A 20,235-nucleotide genomic window follows, 5' to 3' on the forward strand; every position below is an offset into this window, starting at 1 on the left:
GATCATCTTTCCTGTTTTTTTTTTTTCAAACATTCCCAACGTAGTTTCAGAAATTAAATGTTACTCTAATCTTTATAACTTTTCAAAGACGTCTGAGTCCGGGGTGTGGACCAATAAAGCAGAATCTGCATCATGGGTCTTATGACTTTTATCACTACATTCTCAGCTGTTAGTGCCAAGATTAAACTTTCAGAAACATCTCAAGCATCTTGAATTAGGCTTGATGAAAACCACCACATACTCAGCTATCGGCACTGCTTTGTTCTTGGATTTTCTTTTTTTTTTTTTTTTTTAATAAATTTTAAGGTCTTTTGTGTAACTGAAACCTTATACATGTGCTTTTAAATTAAAAGCAATCACATATATGAACCCATTTTAAACCATTTTGACTGCAGCGCTTTTGTTTTCAGAAAGAAACAACTGACTACCTGTAAATACGGTAATGTTTAAAAAAAGAAAGCAGAGTCAAATGGTTTTAACTGCAGTGTCCTACTGACAGCAAGTAGCCTTCCACTTTGAACCTGTTTATATGGCTCAGTTTGAAACAAAATAATTTGAGGAAATACCTTCAACATGTCAGATCTTGACGCAGATGTGTGTATATATATGTTATATAACAGGTATATTAAAAGTGTAAAACCATGGAATATGGGGAGGTCACCACTTACAAGAGCTCCATAATGAGATTAATTAAAGAATTACAGCTATGGTAAAAGGAGGGCAGATGAAATTAGAAACAAATTATTTTGTTTAAAATCCTCCTAAAACATGACTACATTTCAACCCCCTTTGGTGAAAGTGGGGGAGGGGAGGGAAAGAAAGAAACTTTCACATAAAACTGATGAATTCCTTACAGTTCACTGAGCTGAATTTTCCTAAATAAACCAGAGGTGCAGTCTTTAAGAAATCCATTAGCTACTCAGACTATGTCTTTTCCTAATCCAGCATTATTACCTACAGTACATTTTAAATATTTTTTTTAAGCCTAGTGTAAGACGTCCCATTTATATATATCCCGTTTTCAGTGTTTTCCTTGGGAAACTAAGTCCTGCAAACATGCATGTGATTGTAACTTCATTTATAGCCCCATTACTAAGGATCCATTAGAGCACATGACTATACTCATATGTTTATTTGCTTATGGAATGAATTCCAAGGAGTTTCAGTGTAGCCATTTTTTTCTGGGTAATGAATTTAACATTTTTTCCCTTTCTCAATTCATTCTGCTTTGATGTGATATGATTATTTACTTTGATACGACTACATACAGCCATCCTTCAAAAGTATGGAGATTAGACTTCCCTTGTTCAACTTAACTTGGTAAGCGTATTTACCTTTCGAATCCTTCCTCCATAATTCAGGTGGAGACATATCACAGCTGTATACGGAATGACTGACTGCATTTCCTTACTTTTCGACAGTACGCATCTGTTCCTGCTCTAGCGCTCCTAAAATATGCAGCCTCTTCTCCCCTTTATCTCATTCATATTTTCAAGGATTTTCCAGTGACAGACACCTACATTTTGAGGTCTTCAGCATGTTGCTGGTTGCATCTTCCCAAGGGAAAAGATTCTTTCTATGAAAGAAGTATTTTTAAAATCTCTCAGTTTAGGTGAGTAATAACTTCTACTGCCAAAGGAGAAATACAGCTTGAAAATCGAATGGAATGTAAAGGAATATTCCCTCCTGTATCCCCCCGCACCTGCTGTAAAGATTACTTTCTGTCTCAGTTTGGTTTAACTACATTTTCCACACCCTGTGTACATTCACTGTTACAAAAGTACCTTGCAAAGCCAAGGCTATGGTTAATCTCTAAGAACTGATAGCTAATAGGGTCACAATTGTTTTTGCCATAAAACCAGGAATATTTACTTCTTTTACTATTTTCCCTAAGAACAATGCTTTTTAAAAATAAAATTTTACAAATTTTACACAGGTAAGAAGAAAAGAAAGGCCTTAGGAAATAAAATAGGTGAAAGTACTCAACAGTGTATACAGAACCAATTGTCTTTCTACAGTACACCAGCACAGAAATAACCATTGTAACAGACAGTGTCAGTAGAGTGTTTTGTTCACAGAAGTGATGAATGAAGATTTAGGTTTTTTCATAAAAAGGTCAAATATTTTCAAATTCCTTTCATTGCAGGACAGGTATTTTTTCATTTCCAGTGATGTCTCATCAGTAGTGCATCTGCATAACGCACTGCTCAGAATCACGACTAGATGGGGTTTGTCCACTGCATGGAGGCACAAATCAAATTAACCAGGTCGTTAACCAAAAAGCGAAGGCCTATTTCTTCGTGGAAACATTAAAGCAAAAATACGACTGGAGCTATGTGGGATACCAGCTAGAAAACAAGAGGATGCAGCAAATTATGTCCAGCTTCAAATGGATGTTTTAGGCTCTAGATATTGACGAAATTGCTATGGACAGCCCTAGATAAATGCACGCTGGGAAAAGACAATCTCATGGTAGATCATCAGCCTCATGGAACCAAAAGCAGGTCTTGCTATGTATGTGCCACTGTGTCACATCCTGCCAAACATGATCTCAAATAATGTGCAGGTGTGCAGGTTATTAAATCATCTATTTAAATACATTTACATTAAAGTAATTTCAGCAAATTGGAATAATAAAATCAGAAAGGACATCATCTTCCAAAAAAAAAAAGAAAAGAAAAGCCCCAGCTCATCTGCCATTCACTCACATCCTCTGGAGGTTGATTTTTTATTAGTCATATTTTCTGTAGAAGGTAACATTTTTTAAAAATTCTGTAAAATATTCTGGAACAAATTTATCCCATCAGCTGTGCTATATTGGGGAGAATTCTCTTTCTGCCTACAAGTCTAAAGCTGCGAGGCACTCAACTGAGTCTTAAGTGCTAGAGTAAGGACTACCACACCTTAAATACAGACCATTTTGTGGAACGTAATGTTAGAGCAGTGGAACAGTATAGCAAACAAAATGTCAGCTAAGAATGCTGTAGCTTTATGATCTTAGGTAAAGGCTGAAAGAAACACACCTTTTTCTTTGCACTCAAAACGAAATTTAGCAGGCTTATGCATTAAAGAGGTCAACAATCCTCAAGATGCTACTAATTTATGAAGTAATTTTCTTGCAAAGTTTTCACACTTTCTATCGCAGAACACTTTTCAAAACTAGTAATAAATAGTATAAAAGACATAGTGAAAGACGAATAAAGAATTACAAACAAAGAAAAAAAAAGAGATGCTTTAAACATGCTGTGAAGCGGGAGGAGAATCAGTGGTTTATTTGAGGCTACATTATACCCTGGCCTACCAAACCAAGCAGACATACCATGTAGGGTATGGTTTCACATGACACAGCAGGGACAGGACAGATTAGCTGATCTAAAAGCGAGCGGCCATCACAACTGTGCAATTTTCCATCCCTCTATTACTGTTGCACCATTTCCCTTATATTGGATGTAAGGATTGTGTCATTACTGCGTAAGTCAGTTTATCATCAGGCTGATCCAGCAGAAAACTAACCCGATGGGCAGCAGAACAGAACTGAAGAGCAGTTCTTTGTCAGATTTGCCAGCTGAACCAACTCACCATGAAGCCGTGATTGCTAGAGCCAAGAAAAGGAAAGGATGGCTGAAGCCTCGGCTGAGGAAGGACAGGACTGTCTTTTTAAAGGGGAAGTTGTTGGATCACCTTAGCTGCCCCATAAAAATCATACTTTTGGTCCCTACTTGAAAAAAAAAACCCAAAAGTGTTTCGTTCTGGTTATGTTCTAATGAAAACTAAAACTTCACTATTTGTTTCAATAATAATGAACATTTTAAACACACTTTCTGCAACAAGAAAAATAAATTAAGAATGCCTTTGGATTTGTTAATTACAATTAGTTTACATTTCTAACTTCCTCTTAATATCCTTTTTAAATATCACACTGGTCAAGATTATACAAACATACTTTCATAAAATTATACATCTTTGCCTAAAACATACCCATGAAATAAGGTATACCTAGCATTGTGCTGAAAGCCACAAGAAAGCAGAATCTGACTGTTAGCTCACATTAGCTGAGTCTTTGGCTGATATTTTCATGGAAGGTATGCTGATCTTTCTAGTAGTGTCAATAGAATCACATTACTGCTCGAGTCAGCATTTTCTGAAAGCTATTTGGCAGCTCACCATTCATCCCCTACAGTTAGATTCAACACTGTTTACAGCATCTAATAAACAGGGTTAGAGTCATATACAAATTTAAGAGATACTTCATTGCTATTCTTAATGTAGTTAACTTTGTAATAAATTGCTGTATCTATTTAAAAATGTTTTTCTTCTTTTCCTTTTGATCATGAATCTTAATGCTTTATTTGTGACATCTGAGTTTTTAGTAACAATAAATGCTTTGTCCTGCCTGATGTGAAGAGCTCAGTGGTTTAATTAAAGGAGATTAATTGAATTAACTGAATTAATTAATTCAGTTAAACCAAATGCGCAGAAAGACAAGATTAAGAAGTAGTTGTGTTATGCTATTCATTATTGTGTAAGTGCTCACAATCCACTTCAGCGCAAAGTCAGCTGGGTTAGATTGAATCACTGGTAAAAGCAGTTTAAACTAACCTTGTTGACTTTACAATGAAATAGGGTTTAACGACATTAATAAACTGCAGAATAATAACAGCAGAAATAAAAGCAGCTGGAGCACTAACAAAATTAATTATGGCATCACATCTGAGATTGATAATGAAAACCCCTGGACAGTAACTTCTCAAACTAGTACAGCTGTTTCCAAATAGCCATCTGTCTGGGCCCCAAGGCTATTTTATGTATGGACACTCTTAAATTAAGCTCAGAGCTCAGTTAAGGAATTACAGAAACAGTGTGATAATATTGAAAGCTAATGTGATATAAGCAAGATGAACTTGCACTGGTTTAAGAAAAAAAATTGAAAACGGGCAATTTTACAACTTTCTTTGAAGTGGTGAAACAGCTGTGTGTCCTAGAGTCCTAAAATAATTGATTTGATGACAGGAAAGCTCTATGAGAGTGATTTAATAGGAAATTTGTTTTTCCTTTTGAAACAATTGGCAAAGAAGGCAAAGGAAATCTTATCACTACATTACTCTCCAAAACAACATAAATATAGTTTACGGAAAGATTAAATTTCTTCAGAGACAGGAGTTTTTTGAATCAATTCAACTGCCAAATGACACAGTCCACTCCACCCTTAGCCCCTACTTTTCTTAGTTGCAACATTTTGAAAATGGTTTCATATTGTCCTCTGAAAATCCACTTGTAATTTTCACCTTTAAGATTTTACATGCATGAAGACCGTAAACTATGATTGTATAATCGCTAAATATCATAGACATCCTTTTCCACAGTGGCATGTTGTAAATATATAGGTTTATTTCTTAGAAATAAGTGGGAAACTTATGCATTTGTAACTCTTACTGGTATCGTGGGCAATGGAACATGTGAAAAAACATGCCTTGATGAGATGATGTAAATGCTAACAAATTGAAAACAGAGTGTCCCAAACACAAACATTAAACTGCAATCATTTAAAATGAATTAGCAAGCCTGCTAGGTAAACTTCTATCACCACCTTCAGGAATGCAATTTTTCAACAATTAACACTGACAGAATTAAACATGTATTACAAAGAGAAGAATTTGGCCTTTATTTTAAAAATTTATAATGAGATTAATTTTTTCATAGTAAATTTGAATCCACTGTTTTCAGATCTTCAAAACCAGATCTATGTCGTCTTTAAAAAAAAAAACCAAACGATGCCTACATTTTTTTTTTTTAAAGTAAACTCTTAATAAACCAGAGTAAATAGTCTATGAAATCCCACAAAGACTTGAAGAAAACTTTGTTGCTCTGCCAAAGTTTTCTTTACATATCAGTCAGGTCTGCTGGAAGACAATTTATATCTCATGGATTTTATTTTTCATCATTTTTGTACACTGTTACAACAAGCTCCGATTGCTACAGCAGTGATGTTAGTAAGTACTATTTATGTATGGACATTCTTACTGTGGTTTCTAAAATAACGCATACTGTGAGGATGTCAAACACTTAATTCCAGAATACCCTGTTTCATATCTGTGCATGAGTACAATAACTCCATTTAATTAAAAAGAACAGTAAATTGCATAGAGAATAAGGAAAGAAAAAAACATTTGAGTGAAGACCCAGCAGGACATATTCAATATCTCAGCTTAGACTTTAAATGTGTAGAAACTGGGCACCTGAAGGTGAACCAACAAAACAATGGCATGGTCTATAGAGGCAGCAAAGAGAAAGAACTCCAAATGGTGACCCACAAATATTCAGTGCTGAATGAAAAGCTGCCTAGGTCATTAGGCAACACAGAGGACAGAAGCCTCCCCATTAAGCTGCCTAATTCCAGATTGCACATCAGCAATTTTCTGTCACTTGAAATCCAGAGTTGTAGATTTTTCTGGATAGTAGGTATCTAACTGACCAGGACTCAGCATTTTAAAACCTTTCACAGAAACCTGATTCTAAACTCTCTCACCCTGCAGGGATTAAAATGTAAGTCTTTCCTTTCCCAGTGAAGTCCCATGAAAACCAGGCTCAGGGCATCGACAGATGAGCTTTTGTGTACTGAGCTGAAGAGGTCTAAGCATTGACTTGCCCCTGGCTTTTAACTCCTGCCAATCACCTGGAGATTGGCACTTCCTCAGCCGTGAACAGTAATCAGGTATGAGAATACCGTCTCATATTCTGCTCAATTTAACCAAGCTGTGGGCTGCTGAAAGTCATTATCCCTCTCTCTCCCCAGTTCACTTTCTCCTTTGTGTTAGATACAGCAATCACGTGGCAACAAAGTTGTGGAAAACTAACCTGCCCATACCAAAAACCCTCACTGATCCAAACCCATGGTGCAATTACACAATCACTAAAATTGATGCAAGAGCTACAGAGTGGGATCAACCCTTTTGGCAGCTCCCAGTTTGATCCAACTGACTGCGTGAAACTTCACCATGAATGCTCTTATGTAGTTTAGGGCAAAGATCGGCCATCTGAGAACACATCTGTGACAGTGCCATCAGACTGAAGGACCACACAATAATGACATAATTTTCCCTCTCTTCAACACATGAACAACACAGCTAAACAACCTCTTCTCACCTCCATCTATTGGCCTGTAGTTCACATCCCTACGTGTATCACATTTGAGTCCAGCCCACAGAGGCTGGTAAAATGTAGACTGGTTGAGGAGCTAGTGAATCATCCTGCATTAATAGACAGAGAGGCTGGGCGAATAATCATAATTACACCGCTGTGCCTGAATAAGTAAATGACAACTTTGGCCCTGTCAGTAAAGCCTTGTCCACAATCAGGGCAAAAAGGAAACATGTTACAGTGTCGGTTCTTAAAGCAATCTGGCCTCATTTCCCTTGGCAATTATATTGGGTTGTTTGGGTTTGTTTTCTTTTTTTAGAACTGTACAGGCCAGCTTCTGCTATAAATAACTACAGGAAAATGCCAGTAGAGCATTTACCAAATAGAAATCCCACAGTTCAGAAAAACTGTACAACAACCCATCTGGTAAAAATCAGTATTTACATGTTGTGTAGCTGGTAGAGGTCTGATCCTGCCCTAGGAAATACTGTGCCAACACATTGTCATAGTCCTCTGAAATTACTGAGCTTTGGCCCTGTACTGTATTTTTAATTGCCACTTTCAGCTATACAGGCAACTAACTTAGAGTAAGTAGTGACTGGAAAGAAACAGCCAGGCATTTCCAAGAGACATTGCCTTCTCTTCTCACTCATGATTTGTGTCTTACTGTGTATCCTACTTCTTAATACAACTCGAAATATAAAAATTAAACACAATGCAAAGAGAAAAATCATTAAAATATGCAATTTAATTCACTTACCTTTGGCTTCCTGCTTAGTCCAGAATTCTTTCACTCTTTTAATAATGTTTTTGTCCTCTCTCAACTGCTTTTGCCACTGACGTAGCTCTTGTATTTCACTATCACAGCGGACCTGCGAAAGGGAAAACAAAAAATGCAACTAAAATTATATACATTCATATTACCCAAGATGATAAGACAATTTTTTTCATGGGGCTGTGGCTGGGCAAATACATGATATCCATCCTTTTTGCAGGGCCTGATATAAAAGCACAATCTCAGAGGTTTACAGTTTTCAACTTAAACAGAAATAAAAAACACATAATTGACAAACCGCATTGAAAACATAAATATGCCAATTAGGGGATCATTTTGATTACCAAGGACTCCTGAGAATGTGATTGCAGAGAGATGCTTATTCTTTGAGTTAATTAAAATTTAAAGCATTATGCTGAAGGGTATTAGTGCCTTTAGAAAACCACAACACTATAAAACCAACCCATTGACCAACATAATAGAGCAGAAGAGGAGCATGAAAGGTCATACAGCAGGAAATTTATTCCAGCAAACTGATTCACACCTGCTACCAGCTGCAAATAGGCTTACTGACAATCCCAGCCATACAATTTTCACAAACAGGAGAGTCATTAATCTGTTATTTAAAGTAGTTGGAATGCATTACATGATATGTATTCTTTGTACGTCAATCACCCCTATGAAGGGCCTAATTCTGCTTCCACATAAAATGACAATAGTCACAGGCCTTGACTCTATTTAAGATTTAAGCTGAATTCTTCTATTATTGCTTTTGTACTGGTGTAGATCCTACTAATATAAGAAAGAGCTAGCTTTGCATCAACAGCTTTTAACACTCTGCTACTTAAACTTTTTCTAAGCAGGATTTGATTAATTAGCAGTATGTTGCCAGCTGTCTACTTCAGCATTCACACAATTACTACCTCTAGTGCTAGAGCAAAAATCCAGAATAGATACCGTCCCTCTGACAATAGTGGGAAGGGGACATGCTAGTATTAGCTTAGACATTGGTAAGTGATTATTCTCTTAGAGTCATATTCAAATTATAACAGAATTATTAAAAATGTAGTTTCTATTTTTTCTAAAGGTTACATATATAACATGTCATTATGTTTTAGGACTTAATGTCCTAGTAATTCAGGCTGAAGTTGAATAACATGATAGAAACAAGCAGCAATAAGCTTGGTTTCTCCTGGCACATTTTTGCTTTCAGGAAGCTGACTACTTAGTTTTCTAGAAAATTTCTTATATTTATTTTATTCTTACATGATATGGTAATGAGTTTTCTCTGTGATTTGAACTCTATTACTCTACTCCATTACACTCTGGTTTTCTCCCACTTCCCTGAGATACATACAGAGCAAAAGAGCAGGACTTAGTTTTCCACTAGTCAAAAACCAAACCAAAACAAAAAAACCCTTAAAGAAAACAACATAAATTATTTATCAAAAGTATTCTTTCCACCCAGAATTTCTCCTTTGTGGCGTAGCTAAGAATGCAATAGACAGTAGCTGAACTCCCACAGCACTTTTCAATCCACTTAGGAGAACATAACTTGCTATGGACTATTTCAGATAGTCCACTGGCAGAGCAGAAATACAATACAAGGTTACATGATCAATAAAGAGAGGCAAGACTTTTACTCAGTGACTTGACATCAGATACCTCTGAGGCCTCTAATAATATCCCATTATACTAATATAGTTCTGTATTATCTTCTATAAAAGTTATATGAAGTTCTTACAAGGTTGATATGAAATTTTAAAAATTAAAAAAAAAATTAAGTTACTGTTACTAGTGATCTTCTTTTCAGCTATACAAAAAAATAAAAACCATTTTCTATTAAATCCATCAAATACTATGCCCAAAAATACAATATAATCCCAAACATGGGACAGTTTCTTTAGGCCTGCAAGAGACATCTTTTCTTTTATACTGTCATGTATGCTTTTATAGAATCCGTAATTCCCTATTACGTGGAGTCAGCTTATCTGCACAGGAAAAGGTTAAGGGAATGCTTATGGGACATATAAATGACAGTAGCAGAAAAGAGGCAGGAAGATAGAGAAATTAATACCTCTATTTCTAATGATAACATTTTTGAAAAAATGAAGTGTACATTCATAACTGCAACTATGTAAGACCCGTATTTTGGCCTGTGACAGGGCCACAGTGATCTCTGTATAACGAAAATGAAGCTCTTAACAGTTAAAAGATAAAAGGCAAGTATAGTAGATTTTGTATACTCTCCCTAGATAAATACAATAGTGAAAGTATAGTGAAACACATAGCAAAATACAGGGCTCTGAGATAAAGGCATAGTCAGATAACTCAAATACTCCAAAGTCCAATGTTAAATCCAAGCAGTGAACATGAGTTCCTGGAACAAAGTGATTTTTTAGAAAAGTAAAAGAAAACAAAAAGGAACACAGATATATCACCTGCAGTAAAACAGGTAACAGGAACTTAGCAACAACTATCAACATGTTCTAAATATACTTAATAGTTTATTATTTAGCATAGTTGTGATAATTTCTCAGAACGTAGTCTCTATTTTGTAATCGGAGTGCAATTCTACCCTGTTTAAAAAGCCATGACTCAGCAGCAAAATCTCCAGGCAAATAATCAAAGGGTCAAGAGTCTTGTCCAAACAACTGATGTGTATCTCTTGCAGACCAGCAATGCATGAAGCACTGAAGGAGTCTTAACTTCGAAGTGAGAGTTCACTCTTACCCAAGTCACTTGGATTGAATCTACGCTTGCTGTAAAGAACAGTGAATACTTGGGTGACCTTCTGGGTTTGAGCCTTTGCTAGTAGCCACAACTTGCTGGAAAGGAATATAAATAGTGACAGCAAAAGCTGAACAACACTTCATAAGATATAAAGATAACCATGCTTCAATTCTGATTTAACTTTTGCTCAAACAATATTTATGTATAAAATAGCACTGAATATTACATAATGCTGTCCAATTTAAACTCCGTGATATTACAGAATTTAGTCAAAATAAACTACTTTCAATGCTAGGTGAGAACCTGTTGCACAACAGCGGAAGGATAACACTAAAGCTTTAGAGGAAATTGTATTAGTGAAAAATCCCTTCAGTCTAGAATAGTTATGCAAATCGTAAAGATTAAAAAGACCCCAGAAAACAAACGGCACTAAGCACAGATTCTGTAGTAGAGGGTGAAATAATATATCTTCTTGTATTGGAAAAGTGCCTGGAAAATTGATACCTACCAATCAAGGGTTTTCAACAGATACTGAATACTGCCTTGGCCCATGACAGATGAATGGAACCTCAATAAAAGAGGATGGTGATAAGTGAAGAGAAAGAATTCTGATGACAGAGCTGTCTCAAGCCTTATTTGGGTGCTCCTCCTTGCCCTCAAAGAGACCCCTCAAGGTGACATCTTCCTTTCTGATCTCTTTAGAGTACTCAGCAGTTGTAGCTTCCATTGCTGTTTGTTCTGGAACTTAATTCTTGATTAAACTTGAAATAATTTTCAGAGTACTCATCAACGTCTTTGTATGAAAGATTGTAGAAAGGACTTTGTTGATGGCAGCCATTAATTATTACTACCAAAACAAGTATTTTTCTGAAATTTGCTTCGCATAAGGATGAATGTACTGCTTTGATCATGCTTTATTATCAAAAAGTTCTCAATATACTGTACCTATAGCTTTTTTTTCCCTTTACATAGAAACACCTTTACTGCCTGATCCATTTTTGCTGATTACCATGTGTTTTTGATACTGGCATACTCAGACAGCTACATGTGGCAGAAACAAGTGAAGTGTCATGAGAAGGCACACAATGCTCAGTCAGTTATGTAACCAGATAAACTCTACTGCCTAGATCAATATGGTTAAAGAAATATCTCAAAAATGGTCTGAGTCCATAGAAGATGTGTCCAAGAAAAATAACTTGCTGTGGTTTCTTACACTTTATATGACATTGTTTAAGAATAAACAACTTACAAGGTTCACATTTGGGATAGCGTTGTTAAAGACAAAACTATCCTGCCCAGATTTCCAAGTCTTTTACTTTTTCTGAAATCCAACAGTGAGTCCAGAATCCTTCTCCATCCATCTTTCAAACAAGTACGTATGGCATATGATTTTATGCCCTTTAAAGTGTATCTTAAGAAGACCCAATGATGAAGTTCCTTTATCACAGTTCCTTTATCACAGTGCCAAGTAAAATATGTATGTGTGCTTGTGTTTAATTATTCAATGTTATCACAATGTCTAAATTTTTATTTCAATAATAGTGCTTAAAATTTCCAAATTCTGTGAATTATAAACAAGGTTTAATGAAAAACATCAGAAAAGAGTTTAAAATACTGACACAATAATATCCTTAGAATGCAAAAGGGCATTATTTGTAAGCATTCAGTTATTACCGCAATAAATCAGTGTTAGCTGACAGAGCTATTTATTTTAAAAGTAAATCATCTGAATTCTTTGGTAAATTTTCATCATATGCTTTATCATTAACGGTATGAAATCCCATTTAAGCTTAGTGTTGTCTTAATTTACAAGCCCAAGGATAACACATTGCCCTATGTAGTAACTTGTTACTAATGATTTTTATTTTATATTCTGATTTTAATTTAAAGTTTAATTTTTAAAAACCCGAGTTCTTTCAGCTCTAATAAGCTAAAACATGTAACAACTAATTTTGTAGTCTGAATTATTTTTGATGTCTCCTACTTTTTATAGCTAAGTTTCCCTCTCATTTCTGGGAACTGGTTTAGAATGATAAATACTACTGTGAAAATTTTAAACTTAATATATATAGCAAGGAAGGATAGTGCCCTTCAGAAGCTTCGGTAGAAGCACAAGGTATCTGAGCAACCTTGCACTGTTCAGCAAACATAACTGTTATCGGATAATGGTTGCCTTTGCAATACCCAACTGTAAGGATGCCTGCAGTGATATCGTCAGTGCTAATTAATGTTAGTGTCAATGCCACCTCTGTTTAAAAAAAGAAAAATAAAGGAAAATGAACAAGCAGAAAGTGTCACAAAAATCTATCAGTCAAGAAGATAATTTCAAGGTATGTCATCATCTTTGGCTGCATGGCACATTATAGTAGCCACTCATATATTCATGCTTGTTAAAAGTAGTAAAGAAGAACTTAACAGAGAGTGTTTTATACTGATTGTTATTTAAACACTTATGTACAGACAGAGATGTCTCACTGTCCATCACAACGAAATTACTACTGTATCTGGAGACTATTTACAAGCTTAAATTTTTATAAAGGCAGTCCAAGACATTTCTTTGTCACCAAAGTCACTTGAATTTCAAGTCCATTTCTTTCCAAGGCGTAAAGGTGTTTAGAGCCTTTCAAAGAAATATTTGACAGAATCTCTTCAGGATTTTCAAAATAATTTATTTCGTACCCTAGGCTTAGCATGGCTGTTACCCTACAAAATAATAGTATTAGCCAATTTTCTTTGTATTTATTTTACGCGCCTTGCTTTTCCCCCTTAAGTTGGGGATTGCGTTAGTGTTGTATTACTAATACAGCTTGCAACATCTGCTTGCCATTTTGTTTTCCCTTTCCTTGAATAACAGCCTTCATGCCTCTCCTACATCTCCTGTCTCATTCTTGGTCTCAATTTTTTCTCCTTTGTTTCTGTATGCTTTTATTTCTTAACATACTTCACCAAACCTCCCTGTGCATCTCTACGCTCACTCACATATCCCTGCATGAAGCAAAATAACACTTCATCCTTTAGCAACTAGCCAAAGATCAACTAAAAAAAAATGAAAATTGTTCAGTGTTAATTGTACTTTTGAAAATCAAATTTCTGCAGATTTTCTGTTGTTGAGGAAAACAGTGAGGTTACATCAGCATAAATGCCTGTGAAAAAATTGTAGTCACTAGGCATAAGGCAGAGCAACATCCAAAGCCAATGAACCATGGGGGTCTCAGCAGCTATTTATAGTATCCCATACTTAAAATTTATGTAAGGATTTTCCCTGGGGCCTTCACAGTCCTACGGTTTCCAACATCAAGCAAAATAATTATAGATTACTCTTACCCGATAACCCCTCCAGAAGGACTGAATTACTATGCTTGCTTCTTCTTCTGACAGAAGGAGAGAGAGAGGAATTGGTGGCCTAGGACTTAAAAAAAAAAAAAAAAAGTTTTTTAAACAGACAGCCTATAAATGTAAAATACTTTCTTCCCTAACAGTGTATTTTATAAAAAAGAGAAAGGTTGTTCAAGAGCTTGAAAGATACAATTTCTTATTGCTCCAAAGACAAAATGTGCAAAGAATAACTCCTTTTAAAATATATTCTGTGTTATGTACGCTACAATAATTTCTTCTTTAAAACAACAATATACAAACAGCACATCAAGCGCAGTAATTTTTCTTATTCTGCTACATGGATTTCAAATTCCTACCATTATGGTAGGGTTTGAGGTGGTGGTGGGAGGGGAGCAAGAGAAGTAAACGTGCCCTTTGTAAAGCAGAGGAGGTTTTAGTGTGCATGCGACAATGAACAGACTTATGACACAAATGTTTCTAACAATTATTAAATACACAGAGCGTAAATATATTTTAATACATTAATTTATATTATGATTTCACTTAAAAGTAAAATGTACTGAAAGAAGTAATTATTATCATATCTGCATAAGCATGGATCCATGTTTAGAAATGTCTAAACAATACTGAAATCTTACTTTTGATAGCATATACACATTGTTTGGTGATAAAAGAAAGTAATACATATGTCAACAATTTTCAGCCAAAATATACAGTAATTTGAATGCATTTTTGGCGATTCTGCTACTACCGATTTTAATGGGAAAAACTCTAAACTATAATTACAATTCAGCCATCACTAACAAAAACTCAAATCACTATATCAAATCTTGCTTCCCAAAAGCCATTTTCTGTGGATGTTGATTTATGTCTCACAGACAATAATCAGAAAGCATCCATTGAAAAGGAGAAGACAAAATTCATTTACGTAGTTTCTTTTACAATAAATGTAATTTAAAGCTAATGAACTATAGGGCAATAATATTGCAACTCATGAAAATACCTGTTATAAACAGTAGACTTGGCACAGTGTTAGAATGGCTGCTAAGAGCCACTCTCCCTGCATGGGACACAGATTGAACACAGCTTTGACTTGGAAGACCACAGCATTATGAATTTGGATTTAACTACCAAATATGTTTTTGTCTATACCAGTTGTAAACTGTCTATTTTACCAAAACTACTGACACATGCAATGCATGCAGGAACATTATTTACAGTATTTGTACTATAAAGACACATATACTACAAAGACCATCAATTAACAAGCTATTTATGCAGTCTTACATTTTCTGGCTAAAACATTACTTCTAAGATTTTTTTTGGAAATTTATTTTACAGTATATTACAGCTCAAGCTAGCAGGCTTGACAACTTACATTTTCCTTTCACTTAATTTCATTTATATTAGTCTCTGCCCTAGTAAGCTTCCTATGCTCTCTGGTGTCTTTCTCTTAGGGCTTGTCTTCACTGAAGGAGCATTTGAACTTAGAGCACGATCTTAACTATTATCTAATGCTATACTGACTACACCGTTTGAGTCTGTGTACTCAGCTAAATTGGTCTCGTCATCATGTCAGCTGGGTTTTGGCCTACATTTATTTTAATGTGAAAGAAAACCTTGGTCTGTTTGGAAGACTAGAAATAAGACAAAAATAAAAAGAAGTCTCTCCATTAAGCTAAACAGTTTTAGCTCTGTGAATATTAATTAGCATTTCTACTGCTCAAGGGAAATCATAAGTCCTGGACAAGCAAGGCTTCCTGAGCTAACTGCTTCTTATAATCAGATTTAAAAATATGAAGTTGGACTGTGCTGGTTTGGCTGACAGGCTTTCATCTTCTGTTCTATTTTTTATCTTCTTGAAAACCAAAACTTAGAGTGGGAAAATCACAGAAAGACCTACATATTTTACAGCAATTATATCAAAGACATTGAACTTTCTCTAAGAATGAGTACATCTCTAAAGAACAAACTGAGATTCCTCCTAGCCTGCAAGGCTGACTCTAGCATTAATTTGCTTTCATTTTCAAATTATAAAAATGTCTAGTTTATAATCCAACACTAATTTTGAGAAACCAATATAAAATCAAGCAAGAAACGGGACTTAATTTTCAGTATGACAGTCACTGGCAAATATCAATCATTTCAGCAGGCCAGCTATAAAGAACAGAAGTCACGCCTGGTCCAGTTTTGTCTAAGAGAATATACGCAATTGGCTTCGGGTCAAATAAAAATAGAATCTGAGCAGAGGCAATCACCCCTCAGCAGTGAACTAGGAAAAGAGGGAATACATCATTTGTGGCAGAAGACAGCTGTATGCCTCCAAGAAGATTAAAACTGACAGTAAAATGTACACTAACTATATTCTGCTATTTAATCTTTGATTATGCACAATTTTAAAAGCCCACACATTAAACATATTGATATCTATTTTGATATATATATATCAGATATATTGTTTAACATAAGTTGCAACCTATAAAAGAGCATCAGTAAAATGATTTTTCTTAAGTATTGTATTTTACTAAATCTGAATAAAGCAGACACTGACCAGAGGAAAGTTAAATTCCAGAAACACGTTTCTTGCTTTCTGAGCAAACTTGTACAGATCCTGATTATGTGAGATACTAATTATATTACATTATGCAGGTGGAATTTGGCACCCAGAAGATATAAAGCAGACTTGCATTAAATAAACGTATGAGGTATTGAAAAAGGAACTTACTGAAGATGTGTATCTGATTTCCTCATGGCCAGAAGCTGGGTTTCTCAATGAACTCTCAAGAAGGGAGGAAAAAAGGCCCTCCATTATCTGGGGCAGATGGTGTGCAGGTGACAGTGGAATATCCAGGTGCAGTCAATGAATGACCAGGGTTTCTCTGTGGTTTTAGAAAGCTGTCTCTAGAAATATTGAAGCAACCCTAACAACAAGAACCAGGCCTTCTGGAGGCCTGTATGTTTCAATATGACAGCCACTGCCATATTAAACAGCCACAACCACATCATCTTTAATCGGACTGTGATGGTTATTGTTTTTGAATATTTATATCATGTATGAACACAGGCAATGACAGAGTCACTGTGAAATTCATAATCTAAAAGACAAAAGAACAGACCAAAGAATAGGAATAAATGTAAGACATGCAAGTAAATGACCATGGTGATCGGCGTAACTCTTAAAAAAAGGACTCTGAGACAAAGTCTTTGTTTTGGAAAGTCCTCCAAAAATTCATATGCTGGTCTGAACAACGAAAAAAATTGTTTTGGAAATTTTTCAAAGTAGTTTTCTTTTATATTTTCAGTATTTTTTATTCCTACTCAGAGAATCTAGAAATATTACAGCATATAAAGTTGTTCTTCCTACATGCCTATCCAGAGTTGCAAAAGTGTGCAACAATGAAAAAGTATTGTTTTGATTCAAAATAAATGTCTCAAAAATCTCTGATTATAGATACTATTAAGATCATTTACCCAAAAAGCAGGAAAAAGATTGATCATAAACAATCAGACACTGAAGTACTGATTTATCTGACCTGGTATTTAAAACCTGATATTTAAAAGATCTATTTAAATTAGATCTATTAATCACATATTACACTATCACTGTATGAGCCTCACAGGTTCCCACAGACACTTGACAAAAATACCTCGGAACATTTTCACAGGACAAACTGTGTGTGAACTGAGACCTTTCTTTGTAACATCGTTAGTATTAATACAACTATTCAACAGTCAGAAAGAAATTATTAACTACTGGCTTTCTTTTGCAGTAATCTAAATGCACTAAAATAAGAAAAAAGTATTTGGAGAAAAAAATCCTTACAAATATATAACAAAACATTTTTGTGCATTATACGGAGGGTACATTTTGAAGGATTGTGAATGTGGGAATAACCAAATTTAATCTTCTGAAGAAAGGAAGTGCAAACAAGCAGACATTTTGAAGTGTGACTCCTGCTAACTGTCTGAACTCTTCTTCTCTATCACTATCTTCTATCTTCTCCAAATAAAAGCTCCTTGATACTGTGAATAGCTAAATGAAGGATAAAAAAAAAAATATCTATTTTGACCCCTTTTGCCCCCCCCCTTCTCTGTATCTTCCACTGCTTCACTGGTCTTTTGTCTTCTGAATATCCTCAAATATAAAGGCTATAGGTTGTGAACAAACAAAACATTTCACTTTTAAGTCTCCTGTTTCATTTCTATCTCAGCCACAATTCTAACAAAACAAGAACAAAAAAGATGCAAAATATTACAGTATAATAAAACTATAAAATACACTCAGAATTATTATTAAAGTGGTCAAAGTGATAATATGTATACAACTGTTAAATAAGTATATATTTATATACTTATTTACCAATTTATAATGAAGAAAAGATGTGGTAAAAAGAAAAGATAGTGTGGAACCAACATGAGAAAGTTGGGAAGTGGGGCGGCAGTTATGTAACGGACAGGAGAATGAGGCAGAACAGGTGAATGGTAACAAGAATGTGAGAGGAATTAGAGAAAGAACAGCCAGAAATCTTAGTAGCGAGAACATGCCAAAATAGTAACAGAGCAAGAATCTTTGGTCTTAAGTTCTGTCTGAAAATTATAGTGGCTTTCTTGCCTCTTAATATGCTCTCCTCTTGGGGAGCACTTACCCATTTTAATGATAAAACTCAGTCCTCCTCCTGTGCTTGCATACTTGCTACATATTTTGCAGGTCACAATGTGTTCCCTCAGTTTTCTCTTTTGTAGGACCAATATTTATGTATTCTTTAAGTGTGTTTGTGGTCCTGGACTGAAGGAAACCAGACATGGACCCATTCCAAAGTCCACCCATGTCAACGGGGAAATTTCCATCTATGTCTGTGTACTTTAGATCAGACCTTGTATCCCGTAAACATGAAACACTAACAGCAGCAAAAATAATCTCCAATTAGTGCTCTAACAGCAACATTAGGAAGATGCCACAAACCACTAATACGTTTTCAGTTTTCTCATTGCCATTTTGACAATCTTTACATAATTAAGGCAAGTTTCAACACTGCATCAGGATCTGTAGCCGTAAAACCTCAACCTCATAAAACACCATTACACAATATAAATACTATATACATAAACTTCGCACAATTTTCCAACACACAGTTGTAGTTCTTTAAGTCAAAATTTAACTTGAATTCTGCCACATTACTGGAATTTGTTATTGGATCCACACAGGAATTTCTTTACTTGGATCCACATAGAATAACATCCATATAGATGTATTTGTTGGACTTTTCTGTTATTACAATTAAATGTGCTGCCCATCATACACCCCCACCCCCAAATTTAAAGCTCAAATTATTAAAGAAAATGAAAGGAAAAAACATAATGCAAATTAAATATACTCTGAACATGGCTGGTTTAGAGACACACCAGTGAAATATAGCAGTGTGCAGAAAGCAAAGCCTGTAGAAACTGGGCACATTATGGAAAGAAAGAAATCAGTCACCCGTGCAAAATTACCCCTACTGGCCATCTGAGAACTGACAATGAAGTCAACTGTAAAGGCAGCTGAGACCAGCAGACTTCACCTAATTAAAATATTGGTGGGGAGGGAGAAAAAAAAAAAAAAATCAATGTGTGTATATATATACACACACAGATATTTAGCAAAAAGCCACTACTTCACATTTAGTAATCATCTATAGACATACATATATTTATCTTAGCTGTCCACTTCATTAAAGCCATGATAAATTTATTTTCTCTGTATCTGCACATTTGTTTTGGTACACACAGATAGATTAAACCAGGAAATGCGTCCTTCTGAACTGAGTATCAAGTAAAGACCTCTATATAGAAAATGAGAAAATGCAGATAAATAAATTCCTGTGAATGAATGTTTATTTATACAATACACCTTCAGTTCCTGTAACCTCCGTAAAATATACATACAAAGACTGATCTTCAACAGCCAGGAAAATACTTAGGCTTATTGCTAACCTAGATCCATATACCATTCTCCTTCACTGAATGTAAGGGTTGAAGGTGAACTTGAATAATACTGTCATATTATTAAATTCATGTGACAGTAGACTTTTATGATATCAGTATTTTTCAGAACAGTGGAACTATTTTTTATTGTTTTCTTCATATTTCTTTCATTAATGTGCTAAAGAACGTCGGGTAATGATACTTCCATGCTACTCAGAATAAAGACTCAGACTATCTATGCCAGAAAAGTAAAATTTAAGGGGGATCAGGGTATAAACACAGATCACACT

At 35.1% G+C, this 20,235-nt stretch overlaps 1 protein-coding gene across 1 annotated transcript in view; it reads right to left on the reverse strand.

Moving 5' to 3' along the window:
- Window positions 1-2,271: 2,271 nt before the first annotated feature.
- IQCK (IQ motif containing K) overlaps window positions 2,272-20,235 on the reverse strand; it is a gene marked incomplete at its 5' end in the record, with an annotated part of 31,434 nt that continues 13,470 nt past the window's right edge. The window contains 3 exons of the mRNA XM_009574566.1: window positions 2,272-2,348; window positions 7,898-8,009; window positions 13,970-14,054. Of these exons, the coding sequence (XP_009572861.1) occupies window positions 2,272-2,348; window positions 7,898-8,009; window positions 13,970-14,054 (274 nt within the window). The remainder of the gene's footprint in view (window positions 2,349-7,897; window positions 8,010-13,969; window positions 14,055-20,235) is intronic.

Source organism: Fulmarus glacialis, unplaced genomic scaffold, assembly GCF_000690835.1.
Source record: "Fulmarus glacialis isolate BGI_N327 unplaced genomic scaffold, ASM69083v1 scaffold47913, whole genome shotgun sequence".
NCBI lineage: Eukaryota > Metazoa > Chordata > Aves > Procellariiformes > Procellariidae > Fulmarus > Fulmarus glacialis.